Source organism: Hyla sarda, chromosome 1 (genome assembly GCF_029499605.1).
Source record: "Hyla sarda isolate aHylSar1 chromosome 1, aHylSar1.hap1, whole genome shotgun sequence".
NCBI lineage: Eukaryota > Metazoa > Chordata > Amphibia > Anura > Hylidae > Hyla > Hyla sarda.
This window is the reverse complement of record NC_079189.1, coordinates 72,595,431-72,615,993: the sequence shown is the minus strand read 5'-3', so window position 1 is coordinate 72,615,993 and position 20,563 is coordinate 72,595,431. Positions and strand designations below refer to the sequence as shown.

At 43.3% G+C, this 20,563-nt stretch overlaps 2 protein-coding genes and 1 non-coding gene across 11 annotated transcripts in view; 1 reads left to right on the top strand and 2 right to left on the bottom strand.

Moving 5' to 3' along the window:
- ZCCHC4 (zinc finger CCHC-type containing 4) overlaps window positions 1-7,345 on the bottom strand; it is a 42,889-nt gene extending 35,544 nt beyond the window's left edge. The window contains exons 1-3 of one of the 4 annotated variants that reach the window (XM_056555836.1): window positions 7,230-7,345; window positions 5,010-5,301; window positions 1,156-1,274 (exon numbers count right to left, since the gene is read on the bottom strand). In XM_056555836.1, coding sequence (XP_056411811.1) covers window positions 1,156-1,274; window positions 5,010-5,205 — 315 coding nt within the window. In that variant the 5' untranslated portion in view covers window positions 5,206-5,301; window positions 7,230-7,345. Of the gene's footprint in view, window positions 1-1,155; window positions 1,275-5,009; window positions 5,302-6,961; window positions 7,102-7,229 lie in introns of those variants that run through there. The other 3 variants (XM_056555813.1, XM_056555822.1, XM_056555830.1) reach the window with 3 other exon arrangements.
- Window positions 1,386-20,563, top strand: part of SEPSECS (Sep (O-phosphoserine) tRNA:Sec (selenocysteine) tRNA synthase) — a 61,615-nt gene continuing 42,437 nt past the window's right edge. Inside the window, exons 1-4 of one of the 6 annotated variants that reach the window (XM_056555898.1) lie at window positions 1,386-1,688; window positions 10,107-10,261; window positions 12,855-12,973; window positions 13,063-13,221. In XM_056555898.1, coding sequence (XP_056411873.1) covers window positions 10,173-10,261; window positions 12,855-12,973; window positions 13,063-13,221 — 367 coding nt within the window. In that variant the 5' untranslated portion in view covers window positions 1,386-1,688; window positions 10,107-10,172. Of the gene's footprint in view, window positions 1,689-7,216; window positions 7,349-7,474; window positions 7,495-9,581; window positions 9,763-10,106; window positions 10,262-12,854; window positions 12,974-13,062; window positions 13,222-20,563 lie in introns of those variants that run through there. The other 5 variants (XM_056555862.1, XM_056555905.1, XM_056555879.1 and 2 more) reach the window with 5 other exon arrangements.
- On the bottom strand, window positions 6,853-6,926 carry TRNAI-AAU (transfer RNA isoleucine (anticodon AAU)). Its single transcript has one exon. It is a non-coding gene; the product is annotated as a tRNA-Ile (tRNA).

Below are 20,563 nucleotides of genomic sequence, written 5' to 3'. Positions count from 1 at the left end.
AGCAACAATCTCACCTTTGAAATTCTTAATTATCGGCCGCACATCCCTTTTACAAAGGCTTTGTTGGCCGTGTGATGGGCTAACAAACAGGCAATTGCTTATTAGTCAGACAAAAGCTGGCCTTTTTACATAAGCCGAATATTGGGAACAATCATTACTAGAAACACTCAATCACCCAATAGTCGACCTATGTAAAGTTGCAGTCACATGTACTGCACGTGCTGCTGATCTGACTACGCAGGAAATCTGCAGCGGATCCCTACACACTTACCTTAATGAGTCCTCAGAAAATCTGCCACTATTGCGGAATTTCTGCGCACCCATTAGAGGGGTTGTCCAGGGAGCAGAAAAGGTCATATTTGTTCCGCCCCCCCGATTCACCATTTTCGCTTCCCGGTTGTCTCAGAAGTATATTGTTCACTACATCCCCACATTCTGCAGAGAGACAAGATCATGTGACGTCGGCCCATCAGGATGTACAGATGGACCGCATCCGTCATCAGGGGGCTGGCTTGTCAAAAAAGACATCAGCTGCTGTCTCGAGCCACAAAGGATCGCAGAATAGACGGGAGACAAATGTCAAGACCTGAATGGAATGCTTAACCTTGAGGCACCGTATAAAGAAGAAAAAGTGGACGATCTGCACCAGAGCCGTACAGCAAGTAAATGTTCTGCTAACATAACTTTTCATAATGGGCAGGATAGCTTAAAGGAGTAGTCCAGTCCTGAAAACATATCCCCTCTCCTAAGGATAGAGTGATCTCCTGTACAGGGCCCCGGAAACCTCCGCACAAAGCAGTGGCTGACACGCCACATCAATGCAACGCTATGGCAGAGCCGGAATGTTGCCTTCCGCAATCTCCGGCTCTGCCATAGCGCTGTATTGAGGGGGCATGTTGGCCGCCACTTCGTGCTTTGGTCAACACGCCCCCTTCCCACCGGCTGCCGGGGCCCTGTACAGGAGATCACGGGGGGCCCCAGCAGTCGGACCCCCTGCGATCTGAAACTTATGCTCTATCCTTAGGAGAAAGGATGTTTTCAGGACTGGACTACTCCTTTAAAGTTAGTTTACCCTGATACAACCCTTTAAGGGGCTATATACACACAGCGGGGAGATCACTTGCACAGACAGCGAGGTTTTAAACTCACACTTACCTTTTCATCCGCCCACTGGAAAAAGCGGCAATCCTTCCTGTCGCGACAGGCCGAACACGCGTAGAATCTTCTTCCGTGCTCCTTCCCTTTAGATGTCTTTACAAATAATAAAGTTGGACCTGTGGGACCATAAGAATACAGAGACTCTTACATTTACTATACAGTCTATCATTCCTATATTGTACCCTTTATTATAAGGCAAAGAAACATACTAAGGCTGGGTTCACATCACGATTTTGCTATACGGTTCCTGTATCAGGTTTTTGGTTAAAAAAAACAAAAACGGATTCCTCAAAACCTGTATCAAAACATATATACAAATTTTTATCTGTATACGGTTGAAAACCGTATACGGTTTGAAAAATGATGTCCGGTTGCATCCGTTTTTTAAGAAAAAAAACGTATACGTTTTGAACTTTTCACTCCATTATGAATAAAGTTTCACTTGTTTGATTGAAATTCCAAAAAAAATAAAATGTGGAAAGTCAAAAACCGTATGGTGATAGCTGGATGGAACCGTACGCAACATACAGGTCTGCACGGTTCCCTTTGACTCCCATGTTTAAAAAAAAAAAACATATACGGGTCAAAACGGTTTTTCACCCGGACCAAAAACCGTGGTAGGCCACAGTTTTCTGTCCAGGAAAAAAAAAAAAAAAAAGTACCATGAGGGAGATTTATCAAACTTTGTGAGAGAAAAAATAGAGTGATGTTCCCACAGCGACCAATCACAGCTCAGCTTTCACTTTACCTCAGCTCGTTAGCTGAGCTGTGATTGGTCGCTGTGGGAAAATCTCTCCATTTTTTTCTCTCACACAGTTTGATAAATCTCCCTCCATGTGTATAAAAACATGTGGTTTGAAAAATGGAGACAACCGTATACATTATGGTGCATATGGTTTTGAATGGAAAGTCTATAGCCACGGTTTGCTGTACGCTTGCATACGTTTTTTTTGTTTTTGTTTTTTAAACGTATCCAAAAACTGTATAGAAAAATTGTGGTGTGAACCCACCCTAAATAAGATCGAGAGTGCATTAGGAGCAGTGGTGCAAAGTTTTGCAGCATTGTTCCATTCAAGTGGAGGGACAACTTTACAGGACCTTGACCCAGGTCTACTTATAGTACTATAAGAACAGGTATGAGCTCTGGATAACCAAACCCTCTCATATACAGTGCTCCCTCAAGTTACAATATTAATTGGTTCCGGGACGACCATTGTATGTTGAAACCATTGTATGTTGAGACCAGAACTCTATGGAAACCTGGTAATTGGTTCTAAAGGCACCAAAATGTCATCCAAAAATAGGAAAAAGTGAGGATTAAAGAAAAAGAGAGTAGATAACTAATATAGATAAAGCAAATCTTTACATATAAAAGTAATAAAGATCTGCTGGGAGCTGTAAATCACTGTCTATGTCAGTGTTTCCCAAGCAGGGAGCCTCCAGCTGTTGCAAAACTACAACTCCCAGCATGCCCGGACAGCCAACGGCTGTCCGGGCATGCTGGGAGTTGTAGTTTTGCAACAGCTGAGGCCACCCTGCTTGGGAAACACTGGTCTATGTAGAGGACAGAAGCTTCTTCAGGGTCCTGTACAGTACACAGTGTCCTAAAAAGTAATGGAGTCGCCCTCACCTGGTGTCCAAAGGAGCAGCTAACCCTGGTACAGGTAAATAAAGTGTACAGAACATGTAATACCTCCCTGTACTGTAGGGGGTGCTACCAGACACCAGTCAGTGCATACGCTTCAGTAATACAGGGGTTTTACCAGTGAATGCCCATTCTGATTGGTCAGTTCTTCCAGCCATTGACAGGTATCGCAGATCTGGACTGTCTGTACATTGTATGTCGAGTCTGGTTTCAACTTATGATGGCCCAGAAAAGACCATTGTATGTTGAAACCATTGTATGTTGAGACCATTGTAAGTTGAGGGATCACTGTATAGGCATCACAGATGACCAGTAAGGGAAACCATGAGGGTACTATGACTGTATACAGACTGTAAGCCCAGGTTCCTGCTGAGCAGTGGATCTATTGTTCACTGTTATCAGCCTTTTCCCCCATACTGTGGGGCTGCTGATTGCACAGTTATTCAAAGAAATTACTGACAAGGGCTAGAAAAATTTCGACTGCTTTGCGGACTATTGTATCCCATAAATCTGTTATGGAAGGTTCACACTGTGCTCCTCTAAAGGAATCTTTGTCACTCCAGGACAGGAGTGGAACAATACCGGACACTTGTCAGACCCCATTGTCAAAAAACAGATACTCTACGGACCCCATTCAAGTCAATTTGATCCGTCAGGACCCAGTGGTTTCAACTGTGCTCCGTCTTGTTCAGGGTCCCTACGGCTTACCAGTGTGAACGTTACTTTTTAAATTTATTGTTACATTACATCTGATGACAGGGTTCAGGATATTGTCTCATATATATATATATATATATATATATATATATATATATATATAGTGGTCCCTCAAGTTACAATATTAAAGGAGTACTCTGGTGCCAAGAGTATTCCTGCTCCGTCCTGCCTGGGCTGCAACAAAAATGAAAATAAACCATCTCTCACCTTCCTGGGTTCCCGCGGAGCGCCACTACAGCTGATCGGTCCTCCGGTCCATCCTCTTCATACTTCCGTGTGAGCGAAGCGTCACATGGCGCTCAGCCTATCGCCGGCTGAGGGAGAACATCACGGCTGCGGGCGATAGGCTGAGCGCCATGTGACGCTTCGTTCACACGGAAGTATGAAGAGGATGGACCGGAGGACCGATCAGCTGTAGTGGCGCTCCGCGGGAACCCAGGGAGGTGAGAGATGGTTTATTTTCATTATTTTTTTTTTTTGCAGCCCGGGCAGGAAGGAGCAGAAATACTCTGCACCAGAGTACTCCTTGAATTGGTTCCAGGACAACCATTGTATGTTAATTGGTTCTGAAGCCACCAAAATGTCATCCGAAAATAGGAAAAAGTGAGGATTAAAGAAAACCAAGTAGATAACTAATACAGATAAAGCAAATCCTTACATATAAAAGAAAGATCTGCTGGGAGCTGTAAATCACTGTCTATGTCAGGGTTTCTTAACCAGGGTGCCTCCAGCTGTTGCAAAACTACAACTCCCAGCATGCCCGGACAGCCTTCGGCTTAGTTTGGCAACAGCTGGAGGCACCCTCTTTGGGAAACACTGGTCTATGTAGAGGACAGAAGCTTCTTCAGGGTCCTGTACAGTACATGCAGTGTCCTTAAAAAAAAAAAAAAAAAAAAAAAAGGAGCCGCCCTCACCTGGTGTCCAAAGGAGCAGCTAACCCTGGTACAGGTAAAGTGTACAGAACATGTAATACCCCCCTATACTGTAGGGGGCGCTACCAGACACCAGTCAGTGCATACACTTCAGTAATACAGGTAAAGAGTAGTACATCCCTGTAGGGGGCGCTACCAGACAGTCAGTGCATGCACCTTAGGACTACAGGGGTTTTACCAGTGAAATGTCCATTCTGATTGGTCGGTTCTTCCAGCCATTGACACGTTTCGCAGATTCCATAGCATTGTATGTTGAGTCTGGTTTCAAGTTACAATGTTCCAGAAAAGACCATTGTATTTTGAAACTATTGTATGTTGAGGCCATTGTAAGTTGAGGCATCACTGTGTATATATATGTGTATATATATATATATATAGTGATGCTTTACTATAGAGCAGTGTTTCCCAATCATGCTGCCTGCAGCTGTTGCAAAACTACAACTCCAAGCATGCTGTCTGGGTGTGCTGGGAGTTGTATTTTTGCAACAGCTGGGGGCACACCGGTTGAGAAACACTGATGAAGAGGCTCCATACACTTCCGAAGGTTTGTGTCTCACCGTGTGGGCAGTGCGGGGCATGCTCTCTGCTCTGGTCACTCAGCAGCACTTGGATGCCCTCAGTCTGCACTTCTTCCCCAGCCATGTCCATGCTGCCGGCTGCAGTGTGTGATGATGTCACTGTGTCATGTGACTGATCCTGGCCAGGCCCACATTGTGTCATGTGACTCATCCTGGGAGGACCACACTGTATCATGTGACCGGTCAGTCCATGAGAGTACTGTTCATGCTGAAAGTTATAGGGTGGTGTTCACATGTTCAGGTTTTTATTTGCAATTATAGAATACAAAGCCTGGAATAGATAATAAAAGAAACGTATAAAGGAAAGACTGGGTATTCCCCTCTTTTCAAGCCCATTCGTGTATATAATAATTGAACTTAAATACATAAAAGTGGGAAAACACTCATAGAAAAATGGAGTTTTGCATCTAATATTTAACCCCTTCCCTCCCCAGGGCGTATGCATACATCCTTGCTGCCCACACGTTCACACTACAGGACGTGTGCATATTGTCTGCTGCGCACGGCGCAGATGAATGGCGACGGGAATCCCTCCACAGTTGCAGAGACTGAGATCGCGTTGGTCTCAGCAGAATTAACCCCACAGATGCCATGATCAGTCACGGCATGTATCGGATTGACACGGGGAGGGGGCTCCCCCTGTCTCCCAACGGCGACCCCTGATGCGTTTGCGGGATCTCAATGGTATTGACTGCAGCCTTTGAGGTGGATTGCACTGGCTGCTTGTCAGTGTAACACTGACAGTCATACTGTGTTTTACAGATGTATAGTATAACCTGTAAAATGTATAAAAATAAAGGGTTTACCCATAAGTAAATGAAGCATAAAGAAAAATATACCTCTTTCCCAATAAAGCCCTATAGTAAACCCCTCCCCCCCAAAAAAAAAAAAAACAAAAAAAAACAGCCTATACATTACAGGTATTGTCACGTCTGTAATGACATGTACTAATTATCCCGCATGATGAAATCCATAAAAAAAAAAAAAATCATTTTCATTTTATTCACTATTACATTATTACCTGCAATCTTTCTAATGTGGTCCTGGTCATCCTTTAGCTATCTAGTAATGGTATTTAACACATTTAGATATCTCAATTAACTTTGGGAAGGGGGAGCCAGGAGGCAATGTGAGGAAATTAAGCAGTGGGAATGGACCCCTATTTCCACGTGGAAATTCCGTGAGGTTCACGCTACGGAATTTCCGCCTGCAATTCCGCTTTGACATTGCAGGCAGAAATTCCGCTTAATAAAATGTATAGTGTAGTGAATGGTTTTCCGTTCAAAAATTCACACTTTGGAATTTGTGAAGCGGAATTTGTGAACGGAAAATCCGCTTGGAAATTTCCGCCTGAAGAATGGCGTTGCTCATTCTTCTGGCGGAAATACTCTCTGAACACATTGCAGTCTATTGGAGGCTGCAGTGTCCGCACGGTCCTAGCGCCGACTGATTCAGTCAGCACTGGACGCACTCGGAATCTCCGGGTGGAAATTTTCTGCCTGGAAATTCCGTAGTGTGAACCTAGCCTAAAGGTCACCTCAGTAATTGTTTACTGGTCTTGTAATATTAAATAGTGCAATGACCAGAAAAACACTGGACTCTGGACTGGCAGACTTTTTGGTTTCCATGGTAACAGAATGTTCAGGACTAAATATAAGCGCACATTAAAAGTGGAGTAAAATTTGTTATTTTCTGATCACTCCAGTGACATTGCACAACGTGTGGTAAATTATCGTAGACAGCAATATAAATATACTGTACACATATATATATATATATATATATATATATATAAACTTATTGAAAAAGAAAAAAAAAATAGTGGCCCGTACGGGGATCGAACCCGCGACCTTGGCGTTATTAGCACCACGCTCTAACCAACTGAGCTAACCGGCCAGGTTGTACATTGCTCTAACCAGCATGATTCTTACACATAGATACGTGATTCGAGGACAATGTTTCCCCTCCCTGTTGTGGGCGTGGTTTAATCGGGACGCTGAGCCATCAATGTTTTGACTTTGGTTACAAAAAAGAAAAGAAAAAAAATCAAATGATTCTGATTGGCCGACGCTGTATGTTCACCCCGTGCTGACTTCTAATTAGCCAGCTGTACCAGAAGGGGGCGGGGTTTATTCGCGACGAGTCACGCTGTGCCCCGGGCTGTAGAGTTACCATCTGCCCATGTAGAGAACTCGTTACCGGCAATGAACGGAGAAAGCTTCAGCGCCGGAGAGCAGCTCGTCTCCCCGGCTTATATCCGGCAGGGCAGGGAGGCGCGGCGCAGCCATGAGCTGCTTATACGGCTCCTACTTGAGAAGGTAGGCCCGGGGGCGACGTGGTCACATGACAGCGTGCCGCAAGATGTCTTGGGACTTGTAGTTTGGACCATAGTGCTGTGGTGGTGACATATGGAGGTCCAAAGCATGGCTTGGCATAGGTGCTGCCTACAATATCCAATAAAGCTGTATAGATATATATATATACACACACACACAGTTTTGGGGTACATGGCTTCCATGTTCTGCAGTAAAAACTACAGTGGTGTCCAAACTGTGGACCTCCAGCTGTTGCAAAACCACAACTCCCAGCATGCACGGACAGCCGTTGGCTGTCCGTGCATGCTGGGAGTTGTAGTTTTGCAACAGCTGGAGGTCCACAGTTTGGAATCCACTGGTCTAAATGTATGAAATTAGGGCCATAGCTGGGTGCTCTGTATTGGGGCTTATTCACCCAGAATTTCTATGCAGATTCTGCGAGGCTCTGACGCATTCAACCTTTTAACCTTATCTGCCAGAAAAGTGCGCCTAGTGAATAAGATGTCACTTAGGGCCCAATGCTAAGGAAAATCAGCCGATACATGCGTCCCAGAATAACCATGGAAAGAAGTGATTATTAGACTTTCTTTCTGAACAGTATCTACCAAAAGAATGAACGTGTCCGGATCCGCAATCTGCGTTGCACGTTCCGTCATGTAACGTCCCACATGTGATGAGAGCGTCTGCGTCCCATTAAAAATCAAGCAAATTCTGTTGCAAGCGGATTTCGCGTTAAATATTTCTTCTTGGAAAATTTTAACACACTTTTTGTTCTTAGGACCAGTTCACACTGACAATTTCGGGGCGGAATCTGCTTTGCAGTCATCTCCCATTGGGAATCCTGCTGATGAGTTTCCTCCGCAGAATTTCTGTCGAAAGAATGAACATGTTTATTCTGTCATTACCTGCATTTGCAGTCAATAGTGACGGTGCAAGTGTGCAGGGTCCTGGCGCCAGCACTAAGAATTTCTGCCCGGAAATTCCCATAGTGAATGTACCCTGAGGCCAGATTCACACTACGGAATTTCCGACCAGATTTCTGCTTAGGAATTTTGTCTGGAAGTTCCGATGCAGCAGAATCCCATTGCTGTCAATGAAATTCCACTGGACAAAGCAGACTACAGAATTTCAGCGGCGGACCAAAATATTGTAGCAGACTACAGAATTTCAGCGGCGGACCAAAATATTGTACTTGTTCATTCTTCTGGCGAAATCCTCTCCGCAGGAATTGCCGTCTATGGGGATGGCAATTAGAGATGAGCGAACTTGCAGTAAATTCGATTCGTCACAAACTTCTCGGCTCGGCGGTTGCTGACTTTTCCTGCATAAATTAGTTCAGCTTTCAGGTGCTCCGGTGGGCTGGAAAAGGGGGATACAGTCCTAGGAGACTCTTTCCTAGGACTGTATCCACCTTTTCCAGCCCACCGGAGCACTGGAAAGCTGAACTAAATTTATGCAGGAAAAGTCAGCAACCGCCGAGCTGAGAAGTTCGTGACGAATCTAATTTACTGTAAGTTCGCTCATCTCTAATGGCAATGTCTGGCTGGATATTTTCAGTGTGAATCCGGCCTCACTGTCGGTGCCACGTTGCTGCTAACAGTAAGCACCAAATCCGGAGGAGGATGCTGTAGGCATATGTTCATATGATGAAAGGCGGACATCCCACAGACAAGGGACCGCTTAGAAATGCGCCATCTACATAAATGCCAATGCATTTCCCAGCGGATTCCGCAGGAAGAATTGACATGTCAATTCATTCTACGGAGGTCAGAATCAGAATTTCCGCTGCAGATGTTTTTGCTGCAGAAATTCTGCCTCATGCAGGGAGCAGCAGAATCCCATCAAAAACAATAGGACTCTGCTTCAACAGAATTTCTGAGCAGTGTGAGTGGGCCTTTAGGGGGCAGCAAAGCTTCATGTATGGGGAGGGTGGCTAGAGGTCTATGACAACCACTGGGTCATGGAGACATACCGCCACATGGTACCTCCTATATGGCATCTTGGGGAGATTTATCAAAACCTGTGCAGAGGAAAAGTTGCTGAGTTGCCCATAGCAACCAATCAGATCGCTTCTTTCATTTTTCAGAGGCCTCTTTGAAAATGAAAGAAGCGATCTGATTGGTTGCTATGGGCAACTCAGCAACTTTTCCTCTGAACAGGTTTTGATAAATTTCCCCCATAGTGTCTACTGAGCTTTGAAGTTCTAGGTCTATAGACCAGTGTTTCCCAACCAGGTTGCCTCCAGCTGTTGCTAAACTACAACTCCCAGCTGTCCGGGCATGCTGGAAGTTGTAGTTTTGCAACAGCTGGAGACACCCTGGTTGGGAAACACTGGTCTATAGCATCATGTGCCATAACCTAATCGGATAGAGGTGGTTATCCTTTTTTTCTCTATAGGTATACGGCCATACTGGCAGGTTGGCTTTTATACCTGTTTTATTCTTTCACAGGCAACTAAAGTCTTTCTGTGTCCGCTCCTTTTTGGATACTGCCCTTATATTGATTTACCGAATTGTGACTTGAATCAGGAGCTTCCTTTTGTGGTGTATATGTGTTTTTATTTAATTTTTTTATGTGTTTTATTTTTTGTACAAATAAACTGTATTTCAGTCTGTGATATTTTGTGGTGTTTCTTGTTTGACATTAGATGCACATTTATAGGATAGGTAGTGTTGATTTAGCCCTTGTGCTAGATTTTAGTGATTTACTGTGACCTAAATGTCACCATTGTAACTACATTACACTTCTTTATGTTTTCCAGGGTAAATGTCCGCAGGACCCTTGGGATGAGAGCACCATTGAGCTCTTCCTTCATGAGCTGGCCGTCATGGACAGTAATAATTTCCTTGGAAATTGTGGCGTAGGGGAGCGAGAAGGAAGAGTGGCTTGTGGCTTGGTTTCCCGAAGACATTATCGGTATTCCTCTCTTTTAATGTAAAAAAACATAGAAGATGTTTTAAGCTAGCCACACCAATACAATAGCTGTCAGCCGAACACTATACTCATGAAAGCTCAACTCAGCTGAGCGTCCATGTGTCCGTTGTAACCCGCCTGTAACGGGTCAGTTACCTGGCTCTTTGTTTTTTTTCTTCCGGATCCCATTGATACCCATTGATTATAAAGGAGTCTGTTGTTTTAGAGGAGTATACTTCCGTCGTTTTACAATGGCCGGTGTACTGTTGGGACATAACGGCTGTGTGAAAGTAGCCTTTTTAAAGAAATCAACTATTTTTCTAATCCTGAATAACCCGTTTCACTGTCCTGAGAGGCACTAGTTGAAGACAATGTGCAGAAAGTATTCTCAAGGGGGTGTGCCAACCCCCACACAGAGCTGTGGCCAACACACCCTCTCCATGTATCCCTATAGAGATATATGGAGGGGGCGTGACAGGCGCGGCTTCTTGTGGGGGTCGGAACGGCCACTTCCGGCAGTCTGCGGGGCCCCGTTCAGGAGATCGCAGGGGGTCCCAGCGGTCGGACCCCCCGCGATCTATAACTTATTTGTTTAAAGGAGTAGTGCAGTGAAAAATATCTTATTCCCCTATCCAAAGGATAGAGGATGTTATTTTTCACTGCACTACTCCTTTAAAGGAGTACTCCAGTACTTTTTTTTAACCCTCTCTTCCCAGGCTGCCAAGCGAAACAAAACCAACTTTAATTCACCTTCCTACGTTCCCCCGTTGCGCTGATATCGATGTCCCGTTCTCCGTTCCCCGACTTCTTCCACTTCCCGTAAGTCGAAGAGTCACGTGACGCTCAGCGTTTCACCAGCCGCAGGGGGGACACTGCTGCAACAGGGGAACGTAGGAAGGTGAATTAAAGTTGGTTTTGTTTCGCTTGGCAGCCCGGGCTCATAGGTTAAAAAAAAAAAAAACACTGGAGTACTTCTTTAAATCAATAAGTGAAGGTCCAAGTGATCACTCCGCTACTTATTATGTAAACAATCCATTCCAGCTCTGTTTCTTCTAATATCAGATGTGAGGACATCTGTCAGCCACGATAGATTTTATTCTCTCATGGGGAAAAAATATCCTGCCCATTGTTTGCCAGTCAGCACCAAAATATGTTCAGGCATTATAAGACTCTGAAGGGGATTTGGAGTGCTGCATGTGTGCCTTTTTTAACCCCTTCCTGCCATAGGACGTATGCATACGTCCAAGCATCCGACACGTTCGCGCATTTGGACGTATGCATGCGTCCTAGCGATCTCCGTCACTGCCAGGGGCAACGCAGGAGATCTGCGACGAGTCCCGCTGCGATCGCGCCGGTCCTGGCAGCATTAACCCCCTAGATGCTGTGATCAATCCTGATCACAGCATCTATGGTGTTGACAGGGGGAGCGCTCTCACGGGTCGCCGTTGGTTGCTATGGCAGCAGGAGGTCAGATCATGACCTCCTGTATGCCTGCTACGGAAGCCTGTGAGATCCAGCCAGAGGCTGGATCGCACAGGCTGTACTGTGTGCAGCTCATCAGGTCATACTGTGCTGCAGTACAAATTTATTGCAGCATAGTATAATCTGTAAAAAGTGTAAAAAAAAAATAAAAAATAAAATTATAAGTTTCTTCAATAGAAGTGTAAAAAAAAAAAAAAGCCCATTTCCCAATAACAGCCCTGTATTATCACCAAAAAAGGTAAAAAACACAAATCATATACATAATGGGTATTTCCACGTCGTAATGACATGTACTATGAAATTATAATGTAAATTATCCCGCACAGTGAACGCCGTAAAAAAAAAAAAAGTGCAAAATTCACCAATTTTGGTACAAATAGCACGTAGCAAGGTAGCACAAAAATGATAGCAATAAAAAGTAAAGTTCATCCCGCAAAAAAAAAAACCCTTACTCAATGGTGTCGGACGAAAAATAAAAAAGTAACGGCTGTTGGAAAATGAATGGAAGAAAAATAATTTTGCTCAGAAAAGGAAAAAGAACATAGAAAGCTATATAAAATGGGTATTGCCATAATTGTACTGACCCACAGAATAAATATAACATCACTTTTACCCCTCAGTGTACACCATAAAAAATAAAATAAAAAAAACGCCAGCCATTTTCAAGTTTTTCACAATATTTTGAAGTTTTTCTCAAAAAATGCTGCATGTGTCAACAAAAATGCACCACTTATATAAAGTACAATATGTCACGAAAAAACTGTCACAGAATCGCTCTGCTCAGAAAAAGCGGTCAAAAGTTATTACCATTTAAAGAGATACATATCAAATAAAAAAATTTAAAAAAAGAGCCTGGTCATTGAGGCAAAAAATGGGTCCATCCTTAAGGGGTTAAATATGGTTTTGCTTTAAAAATGTTGGATTTATCAAACTGTGAGAGAAAAAGTGGAGACATTTTTCCACAGCAGCCAATCACAGCTCAGCTAACCAGCTCTGGTAAAGTGAAAGCTGAGTTGTGATTGGTTGCTGTGGGAAAATCTCTCCACTTTTTCTCTCACACAGTTTGATACATTTGGGCCGTTGTGTTTTTTAATTTTTTTTATTTTCTCCCCAGACTTATACATGGAATAGGAAGGTCAGGGGATATATCTGCTGTGCAACCCAAAGCTGCGGGCTCAAGTCTCCTCAATAAACTAACCAATTCCCTCATGCTGGATGTTCTCCGGACTGCAGGCGGGTGGACTCATCCATTACCTTTCACATCACCACCAAACACAATGCAATGAAAAATGACTCATTGTACCGGCCACTTCTCATTACAGGTGTGCGAACTGCAGCCAGCTGCTTTGTTGTTCCTATGGCAACTGGAATGAGTTTAACTCTTTGCTTCCTGACGCTCCGCCATAAAAGGCCGAAAGCAAAATACATAATTTGGCCTCGGATAGACCAGAAGTCGTGCTTCAAGTCAATGATCACTGCAGGTATGGCGGAATGCTTTATTGTCCTGATAGGCATCACACATTTTCTTGTGAAGTTTTCCTTTCATTATTATTTCTTAATTAGAAATTTTCCTGTCCTTGGTGACGGAAAATTTGTATTTTATTAAAGACTAGAGGCAAGTGTGCTTTTAACTTTTTACTGAACTCAGCAGCAAATAAGTAATGTAAATATCAAAGAAAAAACTTTAGCTATATGATGCAACCAAACATGCTGCACCAATACAGCAACCAATCACAGCATAGCGTAGTCCATATAGGTAACTGTCGCCCTGGTAACTTCCTTCTTTGCGATGAAGACTGGATGAGTAACATGGCTTGAACAAAGAATCTCATAGGAACGAGGAAAACATCGAAGAGGAGTATAAAAAAGATGTCCCATCAAATGAGATTCTGGTTTAAAAAAAAAGTTTTAAATGTGGAATTAGAAGACCAATTGGCAGCTTTCATAATATCCGAGAGAGAAGCTCCTGATCGAAATAATTTGGTCTAAACAGCTCCTCTGGTAGAATGAGCGCCGAATTTGGAGACATCAGTTCTGGCCAAGTCCATGGCTTGTCTGACCCATCTAGCGAGAGTGGATGAAGAAAGAGAAGCATGAGGTTTGCAAAAGGAAATGAGTAACTGAGAAGAAGAGAGTCTGAGAGATTCAGTTCTGGATTCATAGGAACGAACACTGCAAACTACACAAAGTTCATCATGATGAGGGAAAGAAGGATAAAAGACTGAATGTAAATTAGTTTTGGTACGACGACAACAAGTAAAGAGGAGTAAATTGTCTGCGAGAAATATCAAGAGATCTGACATCGGAAACACGTTTAACTGAGATAAGGCAGAGAAGAACCGTGAGTTTAAAAGAGAAATTTTAAAGATAGCCTGTCATTATTATCCCAAGAAATTAACATATTAAGAATATTAACATCCCAAGTGGAACTATATTTGGGTAAAGGGGTCGACAGAAACAAATGCCTTGGCAAATCAAAGCATGTTTGCCGATAGGAATGGTATCAATAGGAAAATGTCTTGAAGAAATTGCCAAACGATAAAGATTAATAGTCCTATAATCTTTAACAGCATCATAAGATGCCGAAAGGAAGTTCAGGATATGAGAGAGAGGTGCTCGTAAGGGATCCAAATCCCATTGATCGCTCCAATGAACCCAAAGTATCCAGGCCGATCTGTAAGCTGATCTGGTACCCGGAGGCCAGGCGTCATAGAGGATGTCTCTAGTTGACTGAGAAAATTGTAAGTCAGATCTAGTCGACCAGAGGTAATTGGTCGGAGAGTACTAAAAGATAAAAGTTCCCTTGAGGGTCTAGAAGAATATTCGGAATGGAAGAATACGTGGAAAGTCTATTAGTAGAGGTAAGATTTGAGGGAACCAAGACTGAGTTGGCCACCAAGGGGTAATCAGAACTATCGTGGATTTCCGACTTGAAGTTTGGAGAACTCGTGGAATGAGATTGAATGAGGGAAAGGTGTAAAGTGTCTTCTGAGGCCAAAATTGAAGGAAGGCGTCTACACCTAGAGCTTCTGGATGTGGACGCCAACTGAAGAAAAGATGAAGTTGACTGTTGAGATGAGATGACAATAAGTCCAGATGTAGAGGGCCCCATAAAAGATTGATCATTTGTAAGATTGGTGGATGACGTTTCCAATCGCTTGCATCTGTCAAGTAACAGAAGTACCAATCCGCTACAGAGTTGGAAATTCCTGGAAGTTATTCCGCCTTCAGGACAATGTTCCTGTCCAGACAGAAATGCCAAAAATCTTTGAAAAAATCAGCAAGAAGTTTCGAAGTCGTACCTCCCAAGTAATTGATGTATTGGACAGCAGATATGTTGTCCATACGAAGAAGAATGCAATAATGGGAGGAATTTTTTGCAAAGCTCTTTAAAGAGAAGAATCCCGCCAATAGTTCCAGGCAATTGATGTGAAGAAGGGATTCTGAGGGAGACCATTTTCCTCCAGTGGAGAGGGAACCACAATGAGCCCCCCCAACCTATGAGGCTCACGTCTGATTCTATGAGGATATTTGGATTTGGATGAAATATCGCCTTCTTGTTCTAGGTTTCTATGTGAGTAAGCCACCAAAGGAGTTCTTCTTTGGCTTTTGGATGAGAGGTGAATCTCATCGGAATAACAGAGATCTTCTCTTAAGTGGTGAATCTTCAACCGCGGGGCAGGAAAAATGGCCTGAATTGAGGCTGCAAAAAGACCCATAATTCAAGCTATGGTCCTCAGAGATTAGATCCTTGCGAAGGACTTGTCGAATTTCCTTTCGATTCGTTTTCAACTTTCTGGGGATGGGAAGACTCAGAGTGGTCAACTTAGTATTGATCATAAAGCCCAGAAATTCTAGTTCTTGGGATGGAACAAGAACTGATATTTTTGAAATTGATGATAAAACCTAAATGAGTCAGGAAAGACTAGGTCCAGTTCATGTGATGCATAAGTAAATCTTTTGAGTGAGAGAATGTCGTCAGGTAAATTATAAAACTGACCCCGCTACTTGGAAGGGAGGCAACAACCGGCTTCAGAAGTTTTGTGAAGCACCAAGGGGCTGAAGAGAGGCCGAATGGGAGGCAAGTCAACTGCCATTTTTTTGAGAAAACTTTGAGATGAGGGATGAAACGGGACGGTTAGATAAGCGTCTTTTAAATCTATTTTAATCAATCCTCTTTTAACAGAATATCTCTTAGATGTATGCCTTCCATTTTGAAGTGGTGGTAAACCCATTAATATAGTGTTTTCGCTCAGTTGCAATCGCAGAATTGGCGTTGCCAAAAAAAGCACACTGCTCGTTGACCTACCTTCTAAGGGTTCCAGTGTCAACAGGTTTGCCTGTGTTGGCAGACTTTTCAGCCATAGCTTGTCTTGACAAGCTTTGATACTTCTATCCACTCCTTTCTTGGGATTTTTACCAGTCTTAAGTAAAAACTTTATAAGGTTAGGATCAAGCTCTGGTGTGGCAGAAGAATTATGAGGGAGAGTAGGGCGAGGGCATTCCGCCTTTAAATTTATTGTGAGAAGCCCTATCTAAACTCTTCTTAACCCAAATGGACAAATAATTAGCCACTTTAGGGTCTGGCAACCATTCACCAGATCGGGCGTGGCGAATCAATGAGGGATCAAAGAAGGGATCACCTGAGTCTCCCACAATCATGTCTTCCTGAATATCAGGGTCATCATGGTAATCACCACTTTCCTCAGACGTATTCAATATCCTCAACATCTGCAATATCTGAATCAAGACATTCATCAGAGGAGGATTCTCTGGAGGAGTCCGGTTTTGCTCTGAGTGGTTTTCTGAGCCCTAATAGATTTTGTCTTCCTCACGGGCTGAGGGTAAAGTGCATGGAGGGTTAGTCAAGCCAGTCATATCAACCTCATGCTGTAAATATTTAGAGGAATCTTGACGAACTCCTTTTGTGGTGTTTTTATTAGTTTAGAGGAGTATGGGCCGTCCGACACATGGTGTTTCTTGGATTTAGACTTGCCTGGACCTTTAAGGCCTTTAGCAAGATTGGATATAGAATCCTCAGGGAACCAATATAGATCTGAGGGAGTGGAGTGGGTAAAGCCACCACGTCCTGAGGGGTAGAATGGTTCAGTGCCATACTGACCGATTTGAAAATAGATTCCTGAAGGACCGAAACAGCAGATTGCACTGCTGAGTGGACTGACCTAGAAACGGAATCGTCTACCATAGACTGGAGATGTTCTTGAACTAAGAATTCTTTAGCATTCCTTCTATTGTCTTCAGACATGTTAGAAATATGTAATGGATGGTATACAATATAAACAAATTAATGCAAATATATGTATATACTGTAGATAAAATTAAGGAATATAATATATTTTAAATATGTAAATAATTAAAATATATAAACATATAAATATATATAGTCGGCTGAAGAAAGCTAAATAATTGTAACAATTAGAATAAATAATATTTAAAGGGGTTATCCACCATGAGGTGATTTTAGCATGTACCTGCCAGACAGTAATGGACATGCTTAGGAAGGATCTGCGCTTGTCTTGGGGCTAAATGGCTATGTTGTGAGATTACCATAATACTGTGGCTAGATTTTTGTGAACTGGTATTTCCTGTTTTTCAGTTTTCTTCTTTGCCTATAAATTCCATTTTCCTCCCTCCCACACATCAGCCACCCCACCCATTGAAACATAAATGAGCTGCATCCATTCATAGGACCTGTGGTTTTCAATCAGGGTGCCTCCAGCTGTTGCATTAGTTGCAGATTGAACTCTCTCCCACCAAGTGATCCCTCCACCCATTGAAGCAGACAGGCTCCCTATCATCAGCTGACTAGTGAGTAAAGTCTTGGCCGCATTGCAACCTGGGAAAAATCTGAGAAGTCATTTTGTATGCTGTTAAAAATAAATAATGGGGTGAAAATCACATAAGAATTGTGAGACCACCATCACACAAGTTACAGACACTATATTATGAACTACACTAACTTTAAAGCCCCTGTAGCATAGTCAAATAAAAATCCTGGAATACCCCTTTAATTGAGACTAACTAAAAAATTTTGGTTGTAGTAGGGAAAAGAAACCACTAGGTGGCAGCAGAGGCTTAGAAATGAGGTTCAAGAGAAATAAAATATGAATATACAATGTAGAAATATTTTGAATCACTGTGAGAGGATATAAGTATACTGAAGGGGCAAATACGTCGGGCTGGCTCTGTCACTTTGAGGTGAATGACAGAAGCCCGCCAATGCCTGACAGGAGATCACCTCACTGTCTGCGAAATCTTGCGAGCGCAAACTGCTGAGCACATGCTGGGAGTTGTAGTTTTGCAACATCTGGAGGTCCACAGGTTGAAGACCACTGGTATAGGAGGTTATACCGTACTCACCTGTCCCCGCCGCTCACCGCTGTCTTGGATGCCCTGGATGTCACGTCGCTGCGCACGCCGCGCCTATTGGATGATGGGACGGCGTGCATGATGACGAGATGAAGAGGATGGAGAGCGGCGGCGATGCAGGGGATCCCGAAGAGGATGGTCCGGAGGGCCGGTACAGGTGAGTGACACCCACCGGACCACATGGGGCACCTTAAACGGCTATCCAACAGCAGCTGATGCAGTCTGCGCTGCCGGATAGCCGTTTATGCGGTGGCCCTGACATAAAAGAGCATCGTATGTTGATGCTGCCTTCAACATGCGATGGCCTCTGAGAGGCCATCGCATGTTGAAATTATCATATGTCGGGGGGGTCACTGTGTGTGTGTGTGTGTGTGTGTGTGTATGTGTATGTGTATATATATATATATATATATATATATATATATATATATATATATGTATGTATATATACAAAAATATGAAAACCAATATATATTATACAAAATGAGAGAGCACAAAACACTGAACACACTTCCGAGCAGCAAAGAAGGCTGCAGTTACCAGGGTGACAGTTACCTATATGGACTACGCTATCCTGTGATTGGTTGCTATATTGGTGCAGCATGTTTAGTTGCATCATATAGCTAAAGTTTTTTCTTTGATATTTACATTACTTATTTGCTGCTGAGTTGAGTAAAAGAAGTTAAAAGCATAATAGGAGCGTCTTGTCTTGTCTTAAAATCTGAACATTTAGTGGGGAGATTTATCCAAACCTGTCCAGAGGAAAAGTTGCGGAGTTGCCCATAGCAACCAATCAGATTGCTTCTTTCATTTTTGAAAAGGCTTCTGAAAGCAATCTGGTTGCTATGGGCAACTCAGCAACTTTTCCTCTGGACAGGTTTTTATAATTTCCCCCTTAGTGCGTAACTGCGATCTCACTCGGGTGGCACAATATCTGTTTATCTCCTGTAACTTTATAGCCTGAGACTACAGCAATCAGGATACAGATTTGCTTGAAGTCCCATGGGACTTCAGGCAAATCTGTATCCTGATCGTTGTAGTCCTCCCCAGAATGTGGGGGGAATTAATCAAATCCAGTGCAGCAACATGATAGACACTAGCCGGTCAGATTCTAGCTCTCATTTTGCATTGCACAGGAAATGGTAAGGAATTTAAAAAAATAAAGAAAGAAAGCTCTCGCTCTGGTGTCCCCTGCCAGAAGTGATTCTGTGCAATAACTCTGCAGCTATCACTGGCCCCAATCTTATGCGATACATGTAAGAAGAGACAGCATAAGCCAGGGATTGGCTGCAGCATAATGTGCACATTGTACAGGGATGTCATTGCAGCAGCACTTCTCTTCTGGCAGGGGAGACTGGAGAGTGGTGCTGTTTTGAAGGAGAGAACTTAAGTGTGTCATATATATATATTTTATATGGTGCATATAGCATAGAATATGTGAGGGCTTTCAGAGGTGCAAGTCCTTGGATCTTCCTTGATTTCTGCCTCCCATACTCTTCATACAGTTCAGGAAAGAGCATTTATCCAAGCAGCAGCACCTCTATTCTTTGGCCTGCTCATGTCCCTGTGCTCAGACACCCCCTCCCTTTTGTCTGTGACATGATTGTTAGGTTACAAACACACACAAGTTTTTTTGTTTGTTTGTTTTTTCTTACACTATGCAAAACTCGTAAAGTTCTTTATGAATTTTGGTGCAAATTGTTAGGTTATTCTACCTCATAAATTTTACTTGCTGTGTGAACCTACTCAGGTGAAAAAGGCACATACAGGCCGTACATTACTTTTGAAAAAGATGAAAATACATGTTCATCAAACGTCAGGAAAGGATGTGGATACAAGGAAATCATAAATGCATAAGAATTTCCTTGTAAAATCTGTAGTTGTGGATCTGCAATTGTGGATTTTACAACTTTAAATCTGCAGCAGATCCTTTGTGTGTGAATAAGAGAAATACCTTTAATTAAAGGAGATATACGGCAGAAAAAAACAAAAATATATCCCCTATCTGAAGGACAGGGTATAGGTGTCTGATCGTGGGGTGGGACGGGGGGTGGGACGGGTCCAACCACTGGGACCCCTGTGATCTCCTGCTCAGCCCTGGCTCTGCTTCTGTAATGATGTGTCACACCCAGCATGTAAGCTGGTCGAAACTCGCCCCCTCCATTCATCTCTATGGAAAAGGGCATGTTTCGACCAGCTTCCATGCTGGGTGCGACCCGCGCATTAGAGGAATAGAGACGAGGCCCTGTACATGAAATCATGGGGAGTCCCAGTGGTCTGATCCGCACCACTGCTCACAGCCCCCCTATCTCCGAGGTCATACACTTATACCCTATCTTGCAGATAGAGGATACGTTTTTTCTGCTGCGTATCTCAAATGACATCGGCTTGAAGTCCTGAGACCTGCTGTGAACATGACATATTAGCCGGTGA